General features: G+C 39.2%; 1 protein-coding gene across 1 annotated transcript in view; it reads left to right on the top strand.

The window, feature by feature from the left end:
* Positions 1-26,571, top strand: part of LOC126470456 (calcium-dependent secretion activator-like) — a 1,485,604-nt gene that overhangs the window by 1,104,288 nt on the left and 354,745 nt on the right. The window contains exon 20 of the mRNA XM_050098305.1: positions 2,498-2,561. Within this exon, the coding sequence (XP_049954262.1) occupies positions 2,498-2,561 (64 nt within the window). The remainder of the gene's footprint in view (positions 1-2,497; positions 2,562-26,571) is intronic.

Raw genomic sequence — 26,571 nt, 5'->3', positions numbered from 1 at the left:
CACCCACACCTACACACACGCGCGCGCCCACACACACATACACACCCACACACCTGTGCATCTGCATCATGCTGGCTGAAAACACAGTGGCAAGTTTGCAGTTCAGCAGGACGAGCAGGTGGCAGCAGGTGTATGGAATAGGAATGTAACACATGTGCACTGGAGCTGTTGAGATTGGGCCATGCACAATGATAAAGAGGTGAAAATGCAGACTGAGAATGGGTGGCAGGACAGAGGAGGAGAAGATTGCTGGGTGGAGGGTGTGGGTGCAGTGGCTGAGTAGATATTGAGGCCAGGAGTATTACAGGAGTGAAGGATGTGTTGCAAGGATAACTCCCATTTCTGTAGTTCAGAAAAGACAGTGCTAGGGGGAGAGATCCAAACAACGTCATTTGTGAAGAAACCAATGAAATCAAGTATGTAATGCTCAGTGACATGTTCTGCCACTGGACCGTCAGTTCTGTTCTATGCCACAGTTTAATAGTGACCATTCATTCTATGATGATATTGTTAGTGAACCTGGCTAGGAAGGCTTCCCCTAGAGGGCTCATAAACATGTTGTCACAGTAGGTTGCCACACTGGTGTCCATTACTGTGCATTGGAATTTTGTGCATATCTTGTCCTCATATAATAGGTGAGGTGTATAATGAATGAGGTTATGGGTTTGGTGTCAGAAGGGAAGTGGCAGAGGTTAGGTTCAACAGCAGCAAGGCCACGAGCATAAGGGGTTTGGTGTGTAAGGAGGTGTAATCAACCATTGTAAGTAGAAATCCAGTTTTTAATGTAGTGGGGATGGTTGAGGTTCAATGAAAGAAGTGATTGTGTCTTTAATATGAGACAATTGGCTGTGGACAGTTAGTTGGAGTTGTTGATTGACAAGAGCAGAGAGCCTTTCAATGGGAGGACATTGCAGCTGGTTACTATGCCCCCATTGAAAAATCTACATGACATCCTAGGCCATTCCTATGCCACTCTCATGCCCACTCCCAACCTCATGCCACAAGGACATATCCCTGCATCTCCAGCTGAGCACATCCTACTTCATTTCTCCCACAGGCTCATCCTGTCTCATTAGAGGCAGGGTCGCCTATGAAAGCATCAGTGTTGTACACCAAGCTCTGCTGCAATTTCTGCACAGCATTTTATGTGGGTATGACCACCAACATGCTGTCCATCAGAAAGAATGTCCACCATCAAACTGTGGCTAGGAACAGAGTTGACCACCATTGGCAGAAGGCCCTGCTGAGCACAATGTGCTTGACGGCAATGGCTGCTTCACAACTCGTGCCCTCTCATTGATTCCATCTGTCACCAGTTTTTGAGAACTGCTAGGGTGGAAGTTATGCTTGCAACACCTCCTTTGCTTCCACAATTCTCCTACCCCACTAGCCCACTCCACTCACACCATCCACACAGTAATCTCCCCATCATCTGACCTGTAACCCCCTTCCAAACGACAATAACATCGTTATGTGCCACTCAATCTCAGAGGCTCAGATACCCATGTTGCATCTTGTCCTGTTAATTTGCTGCCATCCACTGCCACATTCCTATCTTGCACACTGCCTTCCTCTGTCTGAGGTGCCAACTACTCCTCCCCAACCCCTCCTCCTTCTTCTTACTACACTTTCCTTGTTTTCCATCTGAGCCAGCACAAGCCCTTACCCGATACCACTTGCCGAACTGTAATCCTGACATTGTGTGTTCAGCAGACACAGTGTAGCTGCACAGTTGTGTGTGTGTGTGTGTGTGTGTGTGTGTGTGTGTGTGTGTGTGTTCTCCAACTCATTAAATGGTTTGTCAGAAAGCTAGAAAGTTTTCATTCTTGTTAGTGTATTTGTTGAGTATTCAATGTTTCTGCTGTATGTTGGGTGGTCTCCCTTACTCCTTAATTATTTATAATAGCAATAGTTACAGACCATTCTTCAGAGACTTCTCCAACTGATTAATCATTAATACATTAAACACTAACATCCTGATGACCAATATTTCCCTTTTCTCAGAAGATGTGGAAAACGTGATAATAATGCTAAGTCCATAAAAACTCTATTCAAAAAATTCAGGAGTTAAACGGTATTACAGAGAACAGTGAGATACATATTTAAACATCTACTGAATAACATTCTAAAGTATAATTATATAATGTCTTTTGGCTATATTATAGTGTAAGAGTGAAATAAACAATCTTCAAATGAAATAAAAAAATCTTCCTCTTTGGAATCTCTTTGTACTCTATTGAAGAATCTCTTAAAATCAATGTATTATGTTATAATATAATTAATATTAGCACAGTAATATCATAAAGTTCCACAGAGTTAACTCATTCTGTTGTCTTGTTTTTAAATAGAAATGAACATCTTGTAAGTTATTCTGCATTCAAGAGACTGCCAGATCCTTTGTAAAAGATGAAAATAAAATAATATAATTTCTTGTCTTAGAGAAGACTTGGTATTGCGTACAAAATACCTGTAATGCCATTTTCATTTCATATTCTAGGTATTGTTTCCCATTTGGAAGACCAGAGGGGGCACTGAAAGCAACACTTTCACTGTTAGAAAGGGTAAGATGTAATTTAAAAACAATAATAGAAATAGAAGTAGGAATATAGTTGTTTTAAAACATGGACTAGTTTTGCAATTACATCATAAATGCCGTTTATTGTTATTCATGTTGCTGTATTTACATCGGTGTCAATATCAAAATAACCCATTTTGTGGGAATATTGTTAGCTGTCAATTACTTATAAATTCAAATATTTGGATAAGCTAGTTTAAAAGAAATGATATATCTAATTAAATCCAAACTAATTAATATAAAAATGGTGTGTGAGAAAATAACTTACAGTATATTAAGCTATAAATAAAATGCTAGAGTAATACAAACAAATATATTTGAAACATTCAAACTACATCTTTTATTACTTCTACACTTAATCACCATTCAGATTTAAGTATTTGTCATATCTCTTTAACAGATCGGTGAATTCTCTTGGCATAAAATTTGGCCACATGAGATGTCAATCAGTCCATCACAGTGACTTGAAGTTCTTGGTTGAGGTCAATTACTATTTACAAAAGTGTTACTATTCCAGTTGATTTTTGGATCATTGGTGTCCCCTCCAATCATGACCATATATCTGGGGAACATATGTACTAGTGAGCTGATTAAGGTTTGCAGTCACATCTTGGGGTGAATCTGGTAATTGATGGAGGACTAAGTTATGAGTTTATGCTCATCCTTTGTACTAAATCCATTGAAAGCAATCTTGAATGCAACTTCAATTGATATTTCAATGTATTTGAATTTCTTGTCTTCTGTAATGAATACACTATCTCAGTTTCCCTTCAGCCTGTCTTTTTCCATCCAGTTAAACCTTTTGCTGGATCATGCTGTTGTACACAGAGAAACTGCGAGACTAAAAACTTGTAACAAAATGCAGGAGGACCTCCAGAGGATCAACATTTGGTTCAGGGATTAGCAGTTGAGCCTCAGAATAAACAAATGTTATCTGTCACAGATAAGTAGAGAAAAAGACCTATTATTGTATAATTACATGATTGCAGAACAATCACTGGAAGCAGTCACATCCATACAATATCCAGGAATGTGTACAGATTGATTTAAAATGTGATGACTACAAGTAAAAGTAATCATAGGTTCTGTGGATGACAGACTCAGAGTCATTGGGAGGATCACCAGGAAGTGCACCCTACTGATAAAGAAGGTACCTTTCAAAACCTTTATTTGACCAATATTTGAATATTTCTCACCCTCATCACCAGACAGGATTGATAACTCACATAGAGAAGATTCAAAGAAGAGCTGTGCAATTCAGTACACCTTCATTTAATAACTATGAAATCACTGTGTATATGTTCAGTCAATTTCAATGGTAGGCACTGCAAGACTGTCATTCTGCATCACATTGTGGTTTGCTGTTAAAATTCTGAAGGATCTTTTGTATAAATATCAATGAATATATTGTTTCTTTCTTGGTACATGATTAGAAAAGACCAGTAACATAAAATTAGAGAGATTCAGGTTACCTGGCGGTTTATCAACAGTCATTCATTCCACAAACCATTAGTGAATGAAACAGCAAATGGGGGAAGTGACAGTGGTGCTCAAAGCACCCTCTGTCACAATCAATAAGGTGGATTACATATATGTAAAAATTTACCCCAAATATCTCACTGCTTGAAATCTTGTGATTTTGGCAAGTTCCTGTACCCAGTTTATATCAACGCCACAATAGTTCTGCAATGCTTGGAACTATGGAACTTTGTTGTGAATCCTTCAACCGTTGATCAAAATGATTTTAATTTGTGGGATATAGATGTAGAAACTTAGCTCAGATAGCTTACTGCTTGAAATTTTGTGATTTTTGCAGTTTCCTGTACCTAGTATATATCAATTCCACTACTTTTTAGGAAAGCTTTGAACTATAGCACTTTGTTATGAACATTTCAAGAGTTGATCACCATTATTTTACTAGTTTATCTACAGTAGAAACTTTTGGGGTTATACACTAACCAGGATCTCCTACAACCATCATTAACTACTCTAGATTGAGAGCTGACTGACATTTAAAATGCCCTTGAGTGCACCCCACATACATTCACCTGCTTAGGAAGAAGCCTGCAATATGCAATGCATCCATGATCCAGTGATGGAGACCCTAAAGAACAAATGTTGAAAGTTGGAGCCTAACTTGTCATATAATGTTTAAAATCTCTGTTTTGAGCCTCCCTCTTGACGCAGAAACAGGTGATCCGTGTTATTTCTATAGATAATTCTGCAGATTGTGAGAATCTTTTAATTTCCATGACCAAGGCCGGTCTTTTTAACCTTTCTTTTTCAGTCACAGTAATGATACAAGTATGATGAGGGAGCTCTAATGAAATGCATTTGTTACAATATTTACCTCTAACTGCAGCTTTGTTCACTGTGTTTCCTCAGTGGGTGCTGGAAGGGCCTCTTCATGATTTTGAATGAGGTCGCTAGGCATACACCCTGAGTTCAGAGGGTAATCCTTCTCATCCCTTGCTACAAACTCACTAAGGACTACCATTATCCACCTTATGTTATAACTGTTAATGAAGAATAGAGTCCTTATCTTTTGGCACTTGGTTGCACCTGACATGGAACATAGCAGACATCTCAGCAGGAGATGTGTGTCATGCTGGCTCAGTTTCAGTGTCAGTGGGAGACTATACTTTCAACATGTTGGTTGGAGGGATTGCTATAGTACTCTGAGTTCTCCCTGATCCCTGTCACCCTGTACAGGACCCTTTGAATTATCACTGACACACCACTCACTGACAGGTTGAACAAGTGGGAATAGGTCCTGTATTAACTGAAGGGGAGAAGTTATGAATGGGGAAGATAGTAGTTGAAATACTTTTGCTGTGTCAGATATGAACCTCTCAGTAGCACACCCAGCACACTCATTTGTGGCAGCTTTCAACAGATTAAATGTAGTAAGTTTGATTTCCATATGCTGACAAAGGTAATAGCAACTAACTCATTCTTGTACTGGTAAGAGTATTCACAGCAGGGTTGCAGTGCATCTGGTTCAATGTGTTTTGGAATTGTAGAGAAATAACTTAATTTCAGAAGCTCATTGATTCTCTTGTGATTTATGAACCTATTATATTGAAAGCTCACTTCAGAAACTCAAGTGATATACACCTAAGGAACTGATTTTGTGTTATAACAAGAAAAATACCTGGAATAAAACCTGTTGGTTCCCTAAGCCTTCTTCGAAATTTATCTCTCAGACTTTTTATGGCTAAGTCAGGAGATGTGTAACAAACAAGAAGATAGCAGATATCTATGACAAATGTCAAAAATGTATAGTGCTACTGAAGGGACACAGTAAATGTAACATACCATGACAGTCATCATATGTGCTGAGTGCACTGTTATGCCACAGTATTTAAGTTCATAACTGCTATGTTTACATCATAATTCTAAGTTTTTAATGTCTTCCTCAGAACAAATTGGCCAAAGGATGCAAGGATTTTAAATATTCCAGGAATTATGCAAGCATTTATGCTGGAAATAGGAAAAAGAGATTTACTAAATGAGACATAGCATTCAAAATTTGAAGATCTGACAAGTGTAATAAAGTCTTTGATTTATCACAAAATATCTTATACATGACACTTGTAAACTTCCAAAAGATATAAGACTCTACCTTTCTTCATGTACATATACATTGAAATTAGTGGTATAACTGAGAGATACACAAATGTTGTTTACAATTTATAATTTAAAACAATTTTACTTTTTATGACACTCATTGTAAGGACATAAACAGTATTTCACATTACATGCACAATTTTCAATAAAATCAGTGAGAGACAATAGAGAAATGGAAAATGCAAGAATCTAAATTTTCAAAGTAAATTTATCTCACACACATGGTGACACTGTGGAAATTTGTTCCTCACTGAGTGTAACATACAGATACAGTAGCATTATCGATAAGCAGGGTAAAAGGGAACAGTAAACCATAGAAATGGGTCATTGAAGAATGTCTGGATTTGAACAGTTCCTTTATTGGAACATTAACAATACACAGTCAGTTGAAACTACTCTAACAACATTCAGACTTCATCTCTAATAGCCACATACATGTTGCCACAGCAAGTTACCATGTTCACAAAGGGGTCAGATCACACTGCACTTGCTTTATCTTAACAGACTCCATTAAGTGCATACTCCACCATCAGAAAGGTCATGATGAGGTGGTGCTGAGTCATTCATGCCCCAAAATATCATGTTATTCCTATACCAATCAGTTCTTCATGGGTGTTATGGGAAGCCTGCAATACAGTTTGTGTAATAGGCACACAGTACTGATTGACCTTTGACATCTGCACAGTTTGTGTGCCTGTGTCATAGCACTGTGCAAAGCAGTTAAGTTCTGATAAAATAATAGCTTGAATACGTAAGAAATATTTAATCACTGTGATCATTGTGTGGACAGCTGGGAATCAGCATGGAAAGCATCAGGAGCTGGGAGAAGTTACTGTAGCATGTTTTTCAGGTAAAACGCAGGTGCTGTGGCACAGAAGTGCATGGTAGAGATAACTCTCATCTTAGGATGCTTATGGCTTGTAATGCAGTTTTTTCCAGGTGACATGTTGTGTGCTATAACACGTGAACACATGGTAGCAGGTAGCCACAACACACACACATAAAGAAGTGTAAAGAAGTCAGCTTGTATATGCAAATAAACATGTGAAATACACAGACTTACCTGGTTTTGTGACACTTTTTAATTTAGTCTGCCAAAGATGACCACCGTAGAGCACTCTAGTGAAAGTGGAGAAAACCATGGGGGACAGAAAAGTGTGCCTTCACATTAGGTGGCAAACAATACCACAGTCAAGTTTAGAATATTGAATATATTGTTTATCAATACCTGGAACTGGTCCCATGCCCATACAGGGAAAAGTGTCAGCTTGTGTACTTTTGGCAGTTGCCATATTATAATGCAGATTATTATAGACACTAAGACAAGTAATTATTCCCATAACCACTAGACCATTCTTTCCACAATCAACTCATAGAATATGGATATTGCTAGCAGTTGTTTATAGTCAATGATTTGATGAATATTGGTTTTAAGTTTTTGTTTCCCTATTTGGCAATAGTTTACTTGAGCTTGGTTTAAGATCTTTGAAAAATAAGCAATCACTTGTCCTCTCTCATCAAAGTACTTACATTAACATGTGTCACTTACACCATACTATGATGTGCAGTTACTCTTCATGTGTGGTAGTAATACTGAAAATTGTGAAGCTGCCCAGTGCATTGCATCTCCAAGCTAATCTGAAGGAAGTGACAAAATGTGATTATCTCTCATTCCTCTTAACTCACTGGCGACTTAGCATAGAAAAAGAAGAAGGAAAAATCATTTAAGACAATCCTGCTGCTTCCACTACATAAGTGATAATATTCAGTTCAATGGAATCATTTTGCCTATACTACTATGAAGAATGTAATCAGAGAGAACAAAAGCTTCACATATAGTTGCTAATTTTTAAATAATTCTACCATATGGTTTAAAGTAATATTTTATCTCATCACTGTCAGAATATTCAGGCAGGGTAGCTTCACAAGAAGATGGTTAAAAGCAATCAATAAATTTCAGATTTACTTTTCCAGAAGTGATACTGTGTCAAAATATTTTCATCCAACATTGATTTAGTGTCTATAGTAGTTCTACAATCCATGGTTTGTTGGTTGATTCAGGGGAGTGGACCAAACAGCAAGGACATCAGTCCCATCAGATTAGTGAAGGATGGGGAAGGAAGTTGGCCATGCTCTTTTAAAGGAACCATCCTGGCATTTGCCTGAAGCGATGTAGGAAAATCACAGAATACCTAAATTAGATGGCTGGAGGTGGGTTTCAACTGTTATACCCCCCAAATGCAAGCCTAGTGTGCTAACCACTGTGCCACCTAGCTCAGTTACAATCCATGTAGATTTATACAAAAATACACTATAAAAACACAAACTGCTAAATGTATTGTGAAGCACTGTTAAATTAAGATCAGTCAGTGCTCAAAAACAAGTCAAAGGAAGTAAAATCAGTCTCTCAATTGATACTGTTTTAATATTTCAGAGTCTGTAAGGGGTTTAGAGTGGAAGTCTTCTAAACATCAAACAGCAGAAATATATACTATATTTTCTACACACAATACTTCATTTGGCCAAGAGCCACATTTTATACAAACCTCACCTGTAATTAAGCTGAACTGCAGTTTAGAGGTCAGTGCCCAGCACTTAATTAACCTTAGCAAAAGAAATCCATTCATCATTGCTGCATCAAGGGGGGCAGATTGCTCCCTCTCAAGATGCTTGCTGCCAATCAAAATCTTCAAATTAGAATCCTTTTGGAACTCCATTTTTTAAACTATTATAGAGTAAATTTTTTAATTATGTAGTGCAAAAAAGTCAAAAAAATTTCAAAAACTTCATTCACCTGCTCCATATGAAGTTTATACTTCTTTCTTGTATGTTTAGTGCTGTAACAAATCAAGTACCAACAGCATTAGAGATATTGCAACAGAAAGTGTGAGGAAAAGTTCAAAAAATAGGAATCACCATTTAAAAAGGTGTTTTGGACATTTGATAGTTTTGAAAAGTTATCTATTTAAGAAATTTACTATTTGTCACTCTTGTCAGTTATACATAGTAAATGGGATTTTCAACGCAAGGCAAAACAATCATTACAGAACAGACCCAGACAAATTTATAAATGTTAATTATCTCAGTTCTGTTGCAATGAATCCACATGTATCCAATCAACAGTTTGATCAGGACATCTGCATTTCTAAAACTGCATTACACTTTAATATGTCACCATTTCCATCCTTATCATCTACACTTATATCAAGAATTGCTTAGGAATTATTTCATGAAACATGTACAGTTCTGTAACAGTCACCCCTTGGGCCAGGACATAAGTGGGCACTGAGGTTGCACAGGTGAGGCAGTGGTGTTACGAGTGTTGGAGGCCATGAACTGAGGTCTTACACTCGAATGCGTCAGTGAGACAGTGCTATCTGTAATGAAATGTTATTAATGTGATTACTAGAATGAGTACTGTCTTCTCCAGTGTGCAGGGAACAGGTGGGGCTCATCAGTCAGGCATTGGCAAGGAATGCTCAGAGACAGAACTTCAGCAGCTCATGTAGCTTGCAGCAGGTCAGACACACTGCCTGACAGCAAGGCAACATGGGGTGCTGTAGGAGTGGCTAGTAAGGCAGCCACTGGAGATGCCTCTCAGGATACAATGGAATTCAATGCTCTCAAAGCTGGAAATGCACTAAGACCTGTACCCACAGCATCTTCCAGATGTAAGTTGTCATGAAGGCAGAAGCCCAGGACTCCTTCAGCAAACACTGTGTACAGCCAGGAAGGCAGTACACATAGTACACATACAGCCTGGGATGCTCAGGTTCCCAGCAAACAGAAAATGGCAGCTATCAGTGAGCTGATTTGGCGTTTCACCAGAGGAAGGCCCAGAAGGTCTGCATCTTCTGTCATTTGCAGCTGTGATCTGTTGATAGTGGCAGTGTAATGCTATGAAGTCCAGGTTGCGGTCTCATAGCTGAAGTCTTCAAACAGGTGGCAAGCAGCACATCACGGTTTGCCAACAGAGTTAATCTGCAACTAGCAAGACTGTCATTCCATCGGCAATGCAAAATGGAATGGCACACACTGAGGATGAGATGTCTGGAACAGGGTTATTTAAAACCAGATATTCTGTCATTGTAGCAGGTTAAGCATCCATTTGCCCTCATTTAACCTGAGGTGTCAGTGGCCATGTCCCCATTATGGTGTCTCTATGACAGACAGTTTTCCCTGCCCCTGCATTTCTCATCAGTACTCGAATACCTTCTATCAGCAGAGCTCGGATGTTGCATATTATTACTCTGAATTGTAGAGTTTGCACAACTAAATTATGGGTGCTCTCATATTCACCATTTGTGCTCCTTTCTATGGTTCTGCTCACTGTGTGACAATGAGTTATGATGATGGTTGTGCTTTTGCAGTATTGGTACTCTTTGCATACTTTTGAAATGATTGTCACATGTTATAAGTTGGACTTGGGTTTTTTTAACATCTGAGTTGACCAATAGTTTCAAAAATTATTATTGCACCTGGGAAGAGGGTTTCTGTGCAACAATGCCCCATTTTTCAAAAACTTTAGCCCGAATTTTGGGTTGGTGTTTCCCTAGACCAACTTCATGTTCATAGTGTATATTTACAAAATTTACATTGAAGAATTATTGTGTAACATCTCATGATTAGCTCATTGTTTGAGTATAGGGTTTCTGAATTCAAGGTATCATTAAGACAGGTTAGATTCTGGGTAGGCAGTATACTCAGAGTTTGTCTGGCCCATATAGTATTTGTGTTGACAGTTCAATCATGGTCATACCAGTAGTGATACCATGCCCCCATTTTCCATCCTTGTAACAGTTGATTATTACATTTTCTAGTGAATAGACTCAGTAAATTGAGTGGGTTTCTATTTTCTGAAAATGCTGTTTAGGTCCTGCACTTCTCTGTGACACTGTGTGGTATCATGTTCACCTCTGAACAGCTGTACCTCACATGACAGGTATCCATTTTTATCATCATAGTTGGACAAATAGCGATACTCCCCATTTACACACCGAGCGAGGTGGCGCAGTGGTTAGCACACTGGACTCGCATTCGGAAGGACGACGGTTCAATCCCGTCTCCGGCCATCCTGATTTAGGTTTTCCGTGATTTCCCTAAATCGTTTCAGGCGAATGCCGGGATGGTTCCTTTGAAAGGGCACGGCCGATTTCCTTCCCAATCCTTCCCTAACCCGAGCTTGCACTCCATCTCTAATGACCTCGTTGTCAACAGGACGTTAAACACTAACCACCACCATCCCAATTTACACTCCAGAAAATCCTGTGTTGTCATGAGAGTATGCGCATTGCCTCATTCCATAATTGTTAATACTTCTTCAGTCCAACGCTGCACCAAATAACTCATGGTTTCCCACTTCATAGGATACTTACTAATGGTGTAGCATTGATAATGAGAGCTTCAATTTACTACTGGAAGTCAGATCAGCATGAGTAACCTGACTTTATATGTTGTGACCTCGAGGGTGCCTAGGCTATAAAGTAGCACTAAATTGCTTTGTGCCAATTTCACTACTTACTTAAGTACTTTCAGAAAATCTATTTATGTTTGATGTAATCCTTTCAAAAATCATTGCAGGAATATCAAGCCTGAAATTAACTGCCCACGTGCTGTGTGATGTACAGCTTCCTGCTTGCTACTGTACTTCATATACTTTCCTTGAGTTATTTACTTACCTTCTCTATCACTCTAGTATTGCTCAGTACATTGCATTCCAAGTTTGTTAGTTGAGTGATATGACACTCTACCATGATTTGCACACCTTCTACTGTCTCTTGCACCTGATTTTTTGTTGTATTAATTTTTTGCACATTTTCTTGGTTTGCTGTCCCAAATAAGGTTTTTAATGAGGTCATGCCTACATTAATCCATCCCCTCTTTCTATGTATAGTTGTCTGCAGTACTAAATCCATCACTTTCACCATCTGTGCTCTTAATTTGTCATATAAAAGCTGCAGCTCCTTGTACTCATTGCTAGTCTCTGAGACAACAGCTTCTTTCTGTCCCATCCTGTGTTAATCCCTTAATATCTCTTTGTAGTCTGCAAATCTTTCAAAAACTCACAAGTTAGTCCTAGTGTCCAGTGATGACTAGTCAGCAATACATCTGGTTGTTTGGAAAGTGACACTCCAGAGCTGAGTGATTGGTTCAAGACTGCACTTCCAACTTCTCCTATGAGGTGTACTAGTGCCATGAATACAACTATTCCTTGTGGTGCTCCTGCTGGTGCACCACCTAGTGGAAAGGAATGCACATCTGTTCCCCTTGCTTCTTCTAAAAGAGCGTCCACATAACAAAAATAACATGTGGCTCACTATAATATGTTATTAACCACTAAAATACAATACAAATATACCGGGTGATCAAACAGTCAGTATAAATTTGAAAACGTAATAAACCATGGAATAATGTAGATAGAGAGGTAAAAATTGACACACATGCTTGGAATGACATGGGGTTTTATTAGAACCAAAAACAAACAAAGTTCACAAAATGTCCGACAGATGGTGCTGGACAGCAAAACATCAGTGACTGCGCATGACAATCATGTATAAAAGGAGCTGTAATGAGAGAGAGAATCAGATGTGCCAGCAGTCGCAGCATGTTGACGTTACCTGAAAAGGCGCTTTTAGTGAAGCTGTATTATCAGAATGGGGAATGTGTTAGTTCAGCGTTACAATCCTATCGCCGTAGGAAGGGGATTCGAATGGGTAAAGGGCCGTTGACAAATGCAGCTGTGGTGAGAATGATTTCGAAGTTTGAAGCCATGGGTTGTTTAAACGATAGACGCCATAATGGTCAACCGAGCACAAGGTGTAGTGCTGCTGAGACAGTTCTGGAAGAAATGGAGACTGTAGCGGATTCGTCCATGCATGGGGAAGTCAGTGCTCGTGCAGCCGCACGTCACACCGGCATTCCATACACTACTGTTTCTTTGCCACTTAGGCGTACCCTCCAATGCTACCTGTACAAAATCCATCAGCATCATGAACTGTTACCCGGCAATTTAGTGAACTGGAGGTGACAATTGGTTGAGTAACGTGTCATGGACCAACGAATCTCATTTCATGCTCCGAGGCTCTGTCAACGCCCACAGCTGCAGAATTTGGGCTACCAAAAATCCTAGAACTGCCGTGGAAACTCCATTGCACGATGAGAAACTCACGGTATGGGTTGGATTTACCACATCTACTGTTGTTGGGCCTTTTTTCTTCGAGAAAATGTATGATTCTGGTTTTGTAACTGCTACCGTGATGGGTGAGAGGTATGCCGATATGTTACAGAATCACATCATCCCCAGCCTGGCTGATAAACACCTGCTGGAACATACAATGTTTATGCAGGATGGCGCTCCACCCCATATTGCTAGACAAGTGAAAGATCTCTTGCGCACATCGTTTGGTGTTGATCGTGTGCTCAGCCACCACTTTCATCATGCTTGGCCTCCCAGGTCCCCAGACCTCATTCCATGTGATTATTGGCTTTGGGGTTACCTGAAGTCGCAAGTGTATCGTGATCGCCTGACATCTCTAGGGATGCTGAAAGACAATACCCGACACCAGTGCCTCACCATAACTCCGGACATGCTTTACAGTGCTGTTCACAACATTATTCCTTGACTATAGCTATTGTTAAGGAATGATGGTGGACATAGTGAGTATTTCCTGTAAAGAACATCATCTTTGCTTTGTCTTACTTTGTTATGCTAATTATTGCTATTCTGATCAGATGAAGCACCATCTGTCGGACATTTTTTGAACTTTTGTATTCTTCTGGTTCTAATAAAACCCCATGTCATTCCAAGCATGTGTGTCAATTTGTACCTCTCTATCTACATTATTCCGTGATTTATTCAGTTTTCAAATTTATACTGACTTTTTGATCACCCGGTAATACTACAAAACAGCAAAGAAAAACATAACATGGAGAAATACACTGTAAATTAGTTGCTTGACCTAAGTTTGTATGGTAGCACATCCTTCTTGAACTTCTTTGCTTTATTGCTTTGCTATGGTACTGTCACCAGAATATGCAGTAAAGCATCTATCACACCATCAAATGGGTTTACTCTACTAATATGTACAATCAAAGTTTGGGTAGATAACTAGATCTTAACATTGACTGGGCAAGTCATCTTTATAATGTGATATGAACTATTATATTTCATTAAAAATTTCTTGGTCTTACCTTCTAGTGTGCATGAATTGCTAACCAACACCCTTCAGACAACTCTGGATTGTAGAATCTGACTTGCTTGCTGTCCCATACATTTTCACCTTTCCAGTTATTTTGTATTGGCTCATTGATCTCTGTCAACACCTCATGTATTCATTTTACAAATTTGTTTACTGACTCAATGTCAGATCCTAATTGCAGCTTCAGTACATCAAAGGGAGCTGTCTTTTTTTTCCCAATATTGTTCAGTGGACATTTTCCAAATGTCCATTTGCTTGTGGAAGAAATGGACTTCTCTGTAATCTGTAGACATGTAGTATAAGGCATAGGTGCTTCACCAAATTAAATAATAAGCTAATACTCTGGCCAGTTACTCAGGTTTATGCCATCTCAAATTTAAAAATCCAGTTATTCACTTATTCCATAGCAACTGTAGCAGCTTGCTGACTGGAAATTGCCGTCATAGATGTAACTTCATATAAAGGTCACTGCTTGTTAATATGTATTTATTACCAGCTGGAGCTTTGTTTGATGGACCCAAAATATCAAGATCTCTTTTTATGGCTGAGATCCACCCACTGTGTGCATGGTATGCAATACCACAGGTACTGATCCCCATTATTTTTCTTCATACTTCACCTATAGTTTTCAGCTACTTTCCTATCTGTCACCCTTCAGACCTCATGACTTGACAAAACGTAGTCATGTTCTTGTAGCATTTGATTCCTTAGTGACAATGGAACAACTACACATGGTCCACATTTCATTGCGCTTTATTATAAACTTTTGTGTGTTGTGAAATATGGGTGCAACCAAAATTACTGATAGTCCACTCAGCTGTCTGTTCTGTCTGCCAGTCATTCACACTTTTTACAAACATTTGCAATACTGCAACTTCATGCTCAAAGTGTCTGTGTTCATATGTTTTCTTCCAGATTTGTGAACAACTCTGTAGTCCATCCCACTCAGCTTAAGGGCTCACATGTTTAATCTGCTAGATGGATCCTTCAAGCCCAATAACCACTCTAGGGAAGTATAATCTGTCACTACTTTGAATTTCTGCCTGTGTAAGTAACATGTAAAGTATGTATCCTATAGATCACTGCTAACACTCCCTTCTCTGTCATAAAGCAATTGCATTCCACTCAGCTTAACTGCTGAGAAGTGTACGCCACAGGATGCTCTTACCCATCAATATCCTAAGTCAAAACACAACTGAGAGCAGTATTGCTAGCATTGCAAGAAAGCATAAACTCCTTGTCAAAATCTGGAAACACCAGTACTGGGTCTTTGGGTAATGATTTCTTTAACACTTGAATGGTACACTCATACTTTGTCAACCACTGAAGTTTAATCCCTGTCCTTAACAAATGATTTAACAATTGACCAATTTGTGCAGTGCATTTTACAAATTTTTGGTAATAATAATGAAGAAGGCCCAGAAGAAAACTGTAAGTACTTTGCTGTTTGTAGAGTTGTAAATTCAGAAACTGTTGATACTAAATGGGGATCAGATCATGTGCCCTTCCCTCTGATGACATAGCCCAGGTACTTGATCTGAGTCTGGGCTAAATTACATTTGTCAATAATTAGTTATGATGTACTGCTCTCAGTCTGTGGTATAATTCTTCCATCTGTTTCACATGTTCATCCCCATCCTCCAAAAATACTATAATGTTATTGAGATACACTATGCACTACCAAGGTTTCAGCCATGCAAAACCTCTTCTAGCAATGTCTGAAATGTGGCTGGTACATTTTTAAGCGTGAATGGTATCAGGCAATATTGAAAATACCACAACAATACTGAAGAACGTGTTTTAGGTCTCTCTTCATGTCCTACCTCCATATGGTGGTACTTGCTACACAAATCTGTTGTAGTGAATTACTTTCATCCAGTTACATTTTCAGGCATCCCTGTGATCTTTAGTGTTGGATTGGCATTGGTGATAGTTCAATCAATCAAATATCTTTAGATGCAAAAAAATAAAAAAATAAAAAAAAATCTTGCTGGCATCCATTGACTTTCTTGGGACCAGGATGACATGTGCTCTCGATGGACTATCATTGGCTTCTGTGATATGTTTAGCCAGTTGTTGGTTGATAAATCCTTCCATGAGCAGTTGTAAGCACTGCAGCACACAATTTGGCTACATATACATTGGAGCACCACTCTCTTTTGGTATGCAATGTTTGGTAATAGGAGTTGCAGTTAATGGACCCTGTGCATTTAAAAAATTCTTAACTGTAGCAATAGTCCTCCCATTAACTGCTGGTCACTGCACTTCAGATGACTCACCTTACTTTGTACTGCAGAATCACTGATGGTATAACAGTCCAGGTTCAGTTTCCGGTTGGGTCAGAGAGTTTTTCCACTCAGGGACTGGGTGTTGTGCTGTCCTTATCATCACCATTTTATCCCCATCGATATGCAAGTCACTGAAGTGGCGTCAACTTGAAAGACTTGCACCAGACAAATGGTCTACCTGATGGGAGGCCCTAGCCACACGGCATGTCCATTTTACTGATGGTATGCTTGTGGTTGTGGTTGGCATATGACCTACCTATATCCTTTTTATTGTGACCAAACAAAACTTCAATCATCTGGCCATAGCAGTAGGTCATTTAATTGCTATAGGAGATGGATCATTGTAACTATAACATGAAATATTTGCTCACTTTATTATACAAATGAATAAAAATATTCACGTAACTTGAGGCGGTCCTTTGCCACAGGAAAGCATACAATATTTACAACTGTTATTTACTATGAAATCATCACTTGATGCATACAATAACAAACTGTTCTCTTAAGGTACAATGTAATCTAAGTACATGTTCCACTGAGACTTTGACAAACAATGTCCCACTAGATGATGTTGACTGCTGAAACTTGGGTCGCAAACTGAGGGAGATCTCTGGCATGCTTGACACTATATTGACCTCAGCATGGGGGCACTGCTGTTGCTGAGAGGGAGGCATGGTCTTCTGGAGCATTTACCATATGTCGTGGATTGCAGTGATACCTCACTAATGTTTGTGGCATCAGTTTGCATTGCCAACTTTGGTGTGACACCATGATCTCTGGACAATACCATGCTCTTCCTCCAAAATATCCAATGTGGCCATCATTATGCCCTTTGGTAGATTTGTATAATCTGTATCAAAATTTTCCAGGCTAATGAGAACCATATACATTTCCCATTTACATTTCTTACATGCAGTACGTTTCTGGGTAAAAATGATGCATTGCATTCAAATGCTCATTATTCTCCAGTGGTTCAGCCAAGCATAACATTTCCTGCAGTAAGTCTGTATCCACAGTTAATCAAACTAATTTCCCTATGCCTCATGTCACGTTACCATGAGAACCAATCTTCAGTGTAGGTGTATGCAATGTAGTCTGCAACACCTTGATGATTGGTGTACCTTGAAATACTACATTGCTTGCAGCACTGACACACAGCAAAAACAAAGTTCCTCTAAGTTCACCTATATGCTGTTAATGATTGATTTTGATGTGATGTTGAGTAAGGAAATCAAGACCAAGAGTCACAGAATACCTTGACATACTTGTGGCAGGACTTTCATATGCACAGAAAAAGTCTTAGCCCCTATATTAAACTTGTGCTATGCCCCCCCCCCCTCCCCCCCCCCCCCCCAATGAATCTATATCTCTATATCACTGTATCTATTCCACATTATCTATAATGAGTAGCTCCCAGTCTCTTTCTAGCCAAGAGATCTAGTTTGACAACCAATATGTGTGCCCCTGTATCTAACTGTGCAGTATCACATATTGCTGGAACCTCTTCCAACAGCTGAAGCATTCCTGATTATGTTTAATGATAGCTTCTCACAAGACTGTTTCTCTCATTTCTTAGCCCTGCACTCCCATGCTTTGTGACCTGCTTGTCCACATTTATAGCACTTTAGCGGATGATACTGTTTCTGGGGATGCCCATCACACCCACACATGTGGCACTTTATATTTTTGAAACAAACACCCGATGGTCACCATGACCCTTGCTCACTACATATATATCACCTACATGTGTGGTTACTCTGATACCCATGGCCAAATCTGAAGGATTCTTCATTATAACCCCACATGACATTTCAATAGTAATGTCATGCAGATCACATTGAGAGCCATATTTTCAGCTTCTTGGCATAACACCATATTAACTTCTTCATCTTGCATCAGCTCATACATCTGAACATTGAGTCTTTGGAGCCTTCTGACAATGACTGAACTCACTCGTCATGCTTCTGACTTGATGTGTCTTATTTTTCTTAAAAGAAGTAAGTTTTGTTCTGTTTTTGATACCTCTGCTGTAAACCCTCAACCAACTGTTCAAATGTTTATGCACCTCAGATGGTCTCATGGTAGATGACATATGCTTTAGCTTCCCAAATCAATCATAAATTGGCCATAAGAAGACATGTTTTGTCAGACCAACTCCCCATCTTGGCTGAAGCTAAATTGTCACTTGTAAATACAGTTATGTATTCCATTACCTTGCCAGAAGAAAGTCTTACTAAATTTGCTGTACAGGATGTATTGTAGGAAGGGGTACACTCTGTGTAATTTAAATTGCTTGAAATTGTCATAGTATCTGCCTGCCTGCAGTACTTTTCTTCTCAGCCAGCTTGTAGTCTAACTATATGTTCCATTATACTGGTGTATGCTACTGCTGCATAACCAATAAGTATGCAGTAAAAGGGAAGCAAACACCAGGTTCCAATTATAAGGTACACAATACAAAAGTGGAGACTAATTCTTACTGTGTATCATATCCCATCTACATTCATTACATTCCCATGTGAAATGGCTCCAAAGTCAGCAAGTAAAACATCTGACTGACATAGCCTTGGTGCAGGCCAGCTTGTGCCCAGAAAAATTACAAAGTGCACACCCAACAGATGTCAGATATGTTTCATGACAGTTGCTGTCTGAACTTTGACAGCTCAGGACACTCACAAAGCTGCACTGAAGTTAAATTCTGTTTGAAATCAGTGTCTTTGTGATCTACCATGGACAACACATTATACAGTGGAACAAAAAGGTCAGCTGCAGGGCAACAAAACTACTTTCATTCATCATCCTTCATGCTGAAGTACAGACAGAAAGACAAAGGATGCTAATCACAGTGATGTTGCTGTGATGGCCAGTTGTGATGATGTTGGGTGTTATGAACACCACTTCTGGATGTTAGTTCTGATGGTGACAGGTTTCAAGAAGTGCACTTGTGAACACCAGTTGTAATGGTCATACCTCAGATTAGGTGGTGATTGTGCATCAAGCTTGGTGAGGTGAGGCAGTGACATTACAAGTGCAGGAGGTTGAGCTCCATGGACTGATACAGTCTTATGCCTGAAGCTGTCAGTGGAACTTCAGTGTCTGTAATAACATTTCATTGACATGATTGCTAGAATGAATATTCTTTTCTCTGGTATGCAGGAAATGGTCCAGACTTCTTGTTCAGGTGTTGGTGGGATATAGTAGCCATAGTGCTCTAGCAGCTCATGTGGCTTGCAGTAGCTCAGGCACCCTGCTACCTGAAAGTGAGGCAACATGGAATGCAGTAGCAGGGGTCAGGAACATGGCCCATGGGTGCACCTCTGAGGATACAATAGGCCTTAGCACTCTTGAAGATGTGTATTTGGTTAGACCTGTACACATGACATGCTACGAATGGTGGTAATTGAAGGCAAGAGCCCAGGCCACCCACAGCACACAGTGTACAGCCAAGAGTGTGGTACATGTACAGCCTGGGAGGTGTCATTCAGGTGCCTCCCCCCCCCCCCCCCCCCCCATCCTCAGAGGATAACAGCATGCAGTCAGCTGGTTTGACCCTTTCATCACAGGAAGATCCAGCAGGTCCATGTGTCAACATCTTCTATCAATCACAGCTGTGACCTGTTAATTGCAGGAGGATGGAGCAATGAAGTCCAACTACACACAGCAGACTGCAGTCCTGTAGTTGAAGTCTTCCAACAGGCTGCAAGCAGCACATCACAGTTCACCATCAGAGTCAACCTGTAACTAACAAAGCTGGGAACAAGTTGTCTGAATCATGAGTATTTAAACTCAGACATCCTGTAATTGTATCAGGTTAAGCAGCCATTTGCCCTCATTTAATTTGAGATGTCAGTGACCCTGTCCCCACTGTGGTGTCTCAATTACAGACAGCTTTCCCTGCCCATGCATTTCCCATCAGTACTGGAACACCTTCAAGTAGCAGAACTGGGAAGTTGCATGTTATTACTCTGAATTGTAGAGTTTGCAGAACAACATTCTGGATGATGTCATACAAATCATTTGTAGTCCTGTGGCAATGAGTTATGAGTGTGGCCCTGGTTTTACAACATTGGCACTCTTTGTGTGCTCTAGATCATGACTGTGACACACCATCTGAGTTGGACTTCATTCTTTCACCATCTGTGTCGAGCACTAGCTTCAAAAAATTATTAGTGCAACCAGGAACAGGGTTGGTGAGCAACAGTTCTGTCAATGGGCACAGCAGCAAATCTTCATCTGCCAGGAATTCCTCTCCTATGTTCTTTTCACCGATGAATGTTCTTTCTCAAACAAAGGACAGGTAAGTACAAAGAATGTGCATTATTAATGCAGCAAAAGCCCATGATGGCTTCGAGAGATGGAACATACACATCAGTGGAGAGTTAAGGTCTTGTGTGGGATACCTAGTACTACAACCATTATTTTATCAGTGCTAACCTAAATGAGAGGGCCTATGCCAACTTTCTCATGTGAATTCTTCTTCATCTTCTGGAAGAAATGCCACTAAGAACCAGAATGCTTATGTTGTGCCAACATGAAGGATATCCAGAACATAATGGCTTCCATGATATTCTTGTTCTGAACTAAATGCATACTTCCAGATGGATTGGTCATGAATGAACAATGAATTTGGGTGCTTGGTCTCCTAACTTAACTTCTCTGGACTTTTTTCTTCTGGTTTCCATAAAATACATCTATTGCATTATTCCCACAACTACAGAGAGCATAAAGGAACATATCCCCCTCCCTTGTAATTAACTTCAGCATGTAACAAGGAAGTAGCAATAAATTCTTTCATCCAATTAGTGGACTAGTGTATCACTGTACATGGTCATCCCTTTGTACATCATTGAATGCTCTACATCTTTTTGTGCCCACACTGCATTACAGAATTACAAAATGGTATTAAATATCCCCATTTCTGTTTCTTATTAAGTTGAATGTGATGTTTACTTGAATACATGATTCATTTTCGTACAGGCCTGGAGGACAGAAACTGAATTACTGAATAAAGAATGTAGTATACACACATACACATATACTGTGCTGACATAATTGTAATGGACAAAGGTACAAGAAATGCAATTATACTGGTTAACACCCCATGGTAAATAAACAACATGTGCTTGGTGTATTTTTTGTTACACTTCTGGACAAAAAGTTGTTTGGGGTGGTTAAGATTATTGGAAAGCCCCCTACACAAAGTTTCTTAACTTTGTAAATAATAGCAAGTGTATCCTCCTCAGCTCTGTAACAATGAAGTTTTGGGAGAATAAAAAATTAATTGGTCTGTGTTGGTTGCACTTTTATGAGACAGAACCACAAAAATGCTTTACTGCAAAGCACCTGCCACAAACATGAAAGTTTTACATCCACATCTATGTCAATATTCCACAAGCCACCTGAGAGGATATGGCAGACATTACTTTTGGTAACACTACCTGATCCGCCCTTGTCTGTTCCATTTGTGAATGACCTGTTTGTAGATAAGCCTTTCTATCAGCTCTGATTTATCATATTTTCTCATTATGGTCATGTCAAGTTGCCAAGTGTGGCATGGATTTCAAATAGTGCCTCAATCAACTATGATTCCATCAGGAACCACAGTGCACAAGGACTATAGACTATAAGGAAAGAGAGTTACACAGCAGCCAGTCACAATCCCATTAGCTTTTATTATTCTTGCAAATCTAGATTTTGTCTTCAGTGCATTTTCAATACATTTCAACAGACCCGTAGCAGTTCATGTCACCACATGTCCTTACAGGTATATAGGCAGGAGGCTCAGTGTTCTCCTGCCTGTACACCTGTAAGAATGCATAGTGACTTGAACTTTTGTGAGTCTGATGAATTGTTACAAAAATGTGCTGAAGATGGCTATTTATAAACGAAATCTAGATTTGCAATGGGATTGTGACTGACTGCTGTGTGCATCTCCTTCCTTCATGGCCTCAATTGCATGAATGTGTTCTGGCTGGCCGTGTCCCATTTAAGACTGACTGCTTGGTTATTCAGCTGATTGAATAGTTAAGCAGTGAAGGCAGGTTAATGAATAAATATATCATAATACGCAAACATATCCACAAAAGAGAAACGTTTGTTTGGTAGTTCAGCTATGGCATCAACATGTTCTGCTGATGGTGTCAAGCACTGATTCATTTCATATGTGCCCTAGATATTTATCTCTACATTAGAAGAAAATTCATTGGGAACAGGGTACATTTGATTGGTGCTTCTAGATTTCAAAAGTTTCACACCCACAAAGTGCCTGTCACTGTAATGTCATACAAGCATTGTGGTGGCCCTTGTCTAAGTTTCTGTAAGTATATGTAGAAAACTCATGAGAGCCCTTCTAACTCCTAATGGTGACATATTGTAGGTGAGACTCTTGTATCTGGAGGAGAGTACATAAGCACACATGATGTTTCCTGGTTGGTGTATCAATCACATGAAGGAATGTACACTAGAAATTACCATAACCATTTTCTAGCATTTTCTACTGTTTTTGTTCTTGTCAGACATAAGGTTGTGTTTTATGCAGCATTTGTAAATATTCCACAAAATTTAGTGATGTATAATATTCTAAAGCTATTTGAATGATATGGATAATTCTTCAGTTACTGAGTTTTATGGTGAGTAGAATTCTGTATTTTTTTTAAACTAGTTACATAACTTGTGGATGGTTAAGCAATACTTTGTTGTTTGTGTACCATCTTGTACCTTGATATGGAAGAAGCTGTTCTGGAAAGGAGCATATCCTGTTTGAAAATAAACTGAGATTGTTTAATCTCTTAACAAATTTCCCTGTCTTGAAAACGGAAATTTGTGTTAGTTGCCAATAGCTTCTTCTTCAAAATGTTGGTTTTTTGTAATACGTCCTCTTAATTTGATTTCACTTATTGATTATTAATGTCTAGCAGAATAATAATGCAACACATAAACCTTTAAACACTGAACTGACAACATTCTATTTATTGCATCACTTTTATATTTGAATAGAACATTTGTTCCTATGTACATGATTACATTGCACCTCGGAATATTTTTTAATATTTGGAAAACCTTATTTTTCTGGGGTAATTTTTGTAGTTCCAGAAAGAAACTGTAGCACTCATAAAGCAACTATTATTGTTTCGAAATGGAACAAGAAAATACCTTAAACTTCTGTTACAGGGCTGGCAAAAGTCTGGATTGTGTCTCAGTGCACAATGCTTTATCATACCTGTGCATCACAAACAGCATGTTTAATACTTTTCTGTGCTGACTCCCCCACTGAACTGACAAGATGAGGGTGGTGCCATGCATAGTCTACAGATGGCCAAGTTCCATTTCCATGGTCTTGCCTAGGACCAAATGCCCAGGGTGAGAATGATAGAAATGAGGCTGTCCTTCAGGTGCAACTGAGAAAATGCTTTGCATAGCCCAGAACTGGTTTGAACAACTGCTATACTTTTGTTGTAATGTATTCTGATCATTAAACAGTATGTGCTGTGAAGTGACACAGACACAACTATTATACCTGAAACTTCACTTAACAAGTATAGTTTTCCTGTGTAATCATCACCTTGCCCAAAGATTTGGTGGGCACTTTCAACACTAGCATGGTGCTGTGCAAGGGCACATTATATTCCAATGGCATTGTTCAGTGGCCAAGGCATATAGAACCCAGGTCATCTTTCTTTGTGTGAGTATAGTCTTCTGAGTTGGAAATGCAGGCAACACCATCAAATATGTTTCATATTGTGTTGCATAGTGTTGTTCCCACCTCTATTGCCATAGCTGCCAACGAATGATTGTGCAATGGTACTATACATGGAGGTATGCCAGTCTGAATCCTGGTGAAGGATGAAGTTTTTACTGCAAGTGTTTGACCAGCAAGAAGAGGAGAGACCCTTCCAGGTCACCAGTCTTTGTGCCAGTGTTCTGGATTAATTGCCAAACATCTTTACAGCATCTCATGAAATGAGGACATGTGACACTGTTGATGGTAATCTGTCCATCAGGTGGGGACATTAAGCTCAACAGCCCCCTTGGTGCTTTTTGGGAATAGGAGGATATGTGCCAGCACTGGGTTTCACCCTCTCCCATCTCTCATCATCATCATCATCATCATCAGCATCAGCATCAAAAAATAAACATAGCACTACACTATACACACATCCACTACAATCATTAGCACTCCAAAAATACACATATGACACAGCTCCAACATATCACTAAAGAATGGTGCCAATGTGCATGAAGGGTGAACATCCTTCCTGACACACGGCTGAACCTCAAGATTTGTCAGACAACAATGCCATCTGATATTCAACTGTAACTTTGTGTTGTTTACTATAGTAAAAGGTTGGAGAAAATGTCAAGAAGGGGCAGTGTATCACTGATAGCACTTGTGCCAAATAGGAATGATGATAGTCTGAATGTCCAAAGGAACTGACTTTTTTGTCTTGGTATTAACTACTTTTCCACTATTCATATAATGGGTGATTGAAAACTATTTGCTCTGTGACTTTCTGCAGAATGAGAGGATGATGCAGTGTTGTTATCCAAGTACAGAAGTACTCAATACTAACTGATAATTTTTGTTATTTCTACATTGTCAGTGAATGTCTCCTGTGAAAATGACATAAATTCAGATTATTGGATGATGTCAGCAACATAAGGTTGATTAATTTGGAAAAGGTAAGTTTCTTGGACCACACTTCATGATCAGCAGCAAGACAAACCATAACAAGTCTGATGAGCAATTTTTCATATGACACTGTACATGGCTAATCATGATGATGGAGAGAGAGAGCTTGGAGGTCAGCAATCCATGATGTACATGATCAATCAAACATTCTATTACATTGGTTAAAGTACATTCAAGGTGTAACAATCTTCAGTTCCCAGTGGTAATAGAGGGTCAATAAATCACAAAAAATGCTGAATCTGAAACCACAGGGATTAGAGTGTGGCCATAGTTTCTGCGATATTTTGTGCAAGCAGCTACATGATGACAGTAATCGTATGTATTTAGAGTCAGGATCAAGAACCCTATTGACCTCTGTATCTACATCTAGATCCAGGTTGTGGAAATCACTGAAGTACACTGTGGATAGTGCTTCTCATTGGACCACAGATTAAAGTTTCTTCTCATTTGGTTTGTACGGAATGTAGGAAGCCTGACTGCAAAAGTTGTCTCTTTGTTCTGTTGTTACTATATTTTTCTTTGCATTTCCCACAGGAGCACTAAATAAGGGTCTGTAGCATATTCCTAGATATCTCACTTAATACATATTCTTGATACTTTGTAAGTAGGTTTATGTGGGATAGCTGACATCTATCTTGGAATATCTATACATTCAGGTTTTTCAGCATTTCCATTATACTCTCACCAATTGTGTTGCCATCTTTGCTATACATTCAGTATCCTCTGTTAAATCTTTTAGATGTGGTTCTGCACACTTGAGCAATAATCAAGGAAGGTTAACACAAAAGATTTTTAAGCAATCTCCTTTGTGACTGGTTGCACTTCCCCAGTATCCTACTGATGAATGGAAATATGTCACTAGCTTTATCTATTGATGAGGTCATAAAATTATTATTTTTCATGTCACACCCAGGTATTTGTGTGAGTTTATTGATTCCAATTGGGACTCATTGATATTGTAATGATAAGATACCAAATTTCTCTTCTTAGTATAGTGCACAAGCTGTAATGTTGCATAGGGCATTTCCATTCTTCCCCCATTGAGAAGCTTTTTTGTTAATAGCCTAAAATATAAACTTCATTAATTAATTCTCCTCTGTATGTTTCACTATGCCACTAAATTTTCTCTCATTCTATTATTTGGACACTGCTTGATAGAATGTACAAGTAGGATATATATATCCTCATTTG

The sequence above is a fragment of the Schistocerca serialis genome, chromosome 3 (assembly GCF_023864345.2).
Source record: "Schistocerca serialis cubense isolate TAMUIC-IGC-003099 chromosome 3, iqSchSeri2.2, whole genome shotgun sequence".
NCBI classification, from domain to species: domain Eukaryota; kingdom Metazoa; phylum Arthropoda; class Insecta; order Orthoptera; family Acrididae; genus Schistocerca; species Schistocerca serialis.
Note: the sequence above shows the minus strand (reverse complement) of the source record. Positions and strands in the feature narration are given on the sequence as shown.